The sequence below is a fragment of the Lactuca virosa genome, chromosome 3, assembly GCF_052849685.1.
Source record: "Lactuca virosa cultivar CGN04683 chromosome 3, Lactuca_virosa_CGN04683_v6, whole genome shotgun sequence".
Lineage (NCBI taxonomy): Eukaryota > Viridiplantae > Streptophyta > Magnoliopsida > Asterales > Asteraceae > Lactuca > Lactuca virosa.
The window spans coordinates 219,875,174-219,878,476 of NC_136428.1; the positions used below are offsets into that span (position 1 = coordinate 219,875,174).

The 3,303-nt window shown below is 35.1% G+C and overlaps 1 protein-coding gene across 1 annotated transcript; it reads right to left on the bottom strand.

Moving 5' to 3' along the window:
- Positions 1 to 320: 320 nt before the first annotated feature.
- On the bottom strand, positions 321 to 747 carry LOC145164419 (uncharacterized). Its single transcript, XM_079083138.1, has 2 exons — positions 537 to 747; positions 321 to 472 (listed from the first exon to the last, which is right to left on the bottom strand). Exons 1-2 carry the CDS (start codon positions 745 to 747, stop codon positions 321 to 323), a joined length of 363 nt encoding a protein of 120 aa, XP_078939264.1.
- Positions 748 to 3,303: the final 2,556 nt, after the last annotated feature.

A 3,303-nucleotide genomic window follows, 5' to 3' on the forward strand; every position in this document is an offset into this window, starting at 1 on the left:
AACTTCTGTATTTCCATCTACAACATGATCTTTGATAAAGTGATAACGAAGTGCAATGTGTTTTGTCTTCGAATGTTGCACAAGATTATGACAGATGTGAATAGCACCTTGTGAGTCACAATACAATGGAATTTTCTTCATGTTGATTGCATAATCACGCATTTGACTTTGAATCCATATGATTTGAGAAGGGCAAGCTGCAACAGCAACATATCCGACTTCTGATGTAGAAATCGAAAGACATGTTTGCTTTTTTGATTTCCAGCTAACAAATTCCCATCCAAAAGTTGACATCCACCACTTGTGCTTTTACGATTAAGTTAACAACCACCCAAGTCAGCATCTGAAAAAGCTTGAATGAAAAATCCTGTTTTCGAAGGATACCACAATGCTAACGAAAACTGTGCCTTTGAGATAACGGAAAATGTTCTTGACTGCTGTAAGATGTGGTTCCCTATGATTCGATTGGTACCTAGCACAATTACACACAACAAACATAATATCAGGTCGATTAGTTGTTAGGTATAGTAACGAACCTATCATGCTTCGGTATACAGTGAGATCAACAGCTGGTTTGTCTAATGAAGGAACAAGTCTTGTTCCAACTGCCATAGGTACTCGCAACTTTGAACTATTCGTCATGCCAAACTTTTCAAGCAGATTTCGAGAGTATTTGTCTTGATTGATAAAGATTCCTTCTCTTCTTTGACAAATGTTTAATCCCATAAAATTGTTTATTTTCCCCATCGTGCTCATCTCAAACTAACTTTTCATCATCTTTTCAAATTTTCTATAAAATTGAGGGTCAGTTGAACCAAAAGTAATATCATCAACATAAATTTGAACAAGCATGAAATGATTCCCAACTTTCTTTCGAATGAGAGTGGGATCAACTGATCCTTGTTTAAATTTAGATGAGTTTAAGAAACTAGTAAGAGTGGCATACCAAGCACATGGAGCTTGTTTAAGTCCATAAACAGCTTTGTCTAAAACATAACAATAATCAGGATGTTGAGAATTGATAAAACCTAGGGTTTGTTCGACATACACCGTTTCTTCTAGCACTCCATTAAGAAAAGCACACTTTACATCCATTTGATAGATATCGAAATCTTTGTGTGCTGCATAGGCTAAAAAGATTCGAACAACCTTGAATCTTCCGATAGGGGAAAATTTTTCTTCATAATCGATACCTTCTTTTTGCGAATATAGTTTTACTACTAGCCTAGCCTTGTTTCGAACAATGTTCCCTTCTTTATCAGTTTTATTTTTGAAATCCATTTTAAGCCTATTACTGATACATCTTTAGGTTTCAAAAAAAGTCTCCATACTTTGTTTCTTTCAAATTCAGCAAATTCAGATTGCATACAAACAATCCAATCATGATCTTCCATAACATTCGTAACTGACTTTGGTTTAATTTTAGAAATAAACACGTTGAACATACAAAACTATTGATTAATATTTAATACCTCATTTTTCGCACGAGGTTGAGCTCTTGTTAAAACTCCAGATTGACGATCACCGAGAATTTGTTCATTTGGATGAATTTGAGTCCATCTATCCATTGGTGGATATGCAGGATCAAAATCTAACGGTGCATCTTCAAATCTTTCATCTGTTTCAAAACCATCACCTGCAACAGACACTTGATCAGTTGAATCATTAAAAATTTCATTTTGGTAAATTCGAATTATTCTTGTGAGATTCAGTTTGCTCCCCCTCAACACTTGGACCATTCTCTAGATGCTCCTCCTCAACTTCATCATTCAATTGTCCTGGCTCCCCCTCGAAAGTATGCTCATTCTCAACCACAATAGTCGAAGGCAAGTGCTTCCCCTCCACTTGAGCATTATTATTTTCAAGCAGACTTTCGTTATTCATTGGATAATTGGTTGATGAGATCATATCATCAGCATCATGTGTGATAGTAAAATCATCGGTGTGTTTCGATGCTGCAGGCACACGATTATCATCAGCATTGATTTCGGCATCAATCGCCCTATCTGGAACACCAAAAATTAAATCAAAATCAAAATCGAAGGAATTCAAAATTTAAGATTCATCAGTTGATTCATTAATAATGGGGTTTTGTTCAAAACATTTTTCGATTCTTTTAACATAGTAATCATCAAATGTGAGAATAAAAGTTTCTTCTATTTTCCGGGTTCTTTTTTTTAACACCCTGTAAGCAACAGAATTATGATAATATCCCAAGAATATTCCTTCATCAGCTTTTGATTGAAACTTCGAAAGATTATCCTTGAGATTGAAACATCTGCAACAAAAAACATGGAAAAATTTAACATTTGGTTTCCTGTTGTTAATGATTTCATAAGGGGTTATATTAAATCGACGGTAAATAAAAGACCGATTTTGAGTAAAACAAGCTGTCGAAACGGCTTCAGCCCATAGATACTGTGGAAGATTCACAAATGTAAGCATTGTTCTAGCAGCTTTGCAAAGTAATCGATTCCTTCTTTCAACAACACCATTTTTTTGAGGTGTGTAAGGAGATGAAAAGTTATGCAAAATTCCTTTGTCAGATAAGAACGAATCAAGAATCTTGTTCTTGTATTCTGAGCCATTGTCACTCCTGATCTTTCGAACCTTTTTCCTTAAACTTACTTCGATATGCTTGATAAAGTCGATCATTGCTTGGGCTGTTTCTGAGTTTAAACGAAGAAAATATACCCAAGTAAACCTAGAAAAAACATCAACAATAACCAAAATGTACCTCTTCTTGTTGAGAGTTTCAACAGTCGAAGAACCACAAAGGTCAATATGAAGAAGTTTCAATGGTTCAACAATCTTCAAATCAATGACTATCAGATGACCGTGTCTATGTTGCTTCCCTTGTTCGCAAGCTGCACATAAAGTATCATTATCAAAGTTTAATACTGGAAAACCATGAACAAGATCATTTAACACCAATTTATTCAGATGTTTGAAATTCAAATGAGAAAGTCTCTGATTCCATAACCAGCTTATGTCTGATGATGCTTTCGAAAGCAAGCAAACTGAGGGAACACCAACAATTGATTTGATGTCAAGGGTAAACATATCTCCTTTTGTTTTGGATTTGAGAAGAACGTCATTTGTCTCAATGTTCGAAATCACACTTCCTTCTTATTGAAAGTAACTTGATTGCCAGTGCCCACAACTAGTTGTGAAACACTAATCAAGTTATGTTGAAGACCTTCAACATATGCTACCTGGTTAATACTAAACTTGCCATTCGTAACTTTACCATAACCTTTGACATAACATTTGTGATTGTTGCCAAACTTCACTAATCCAGCA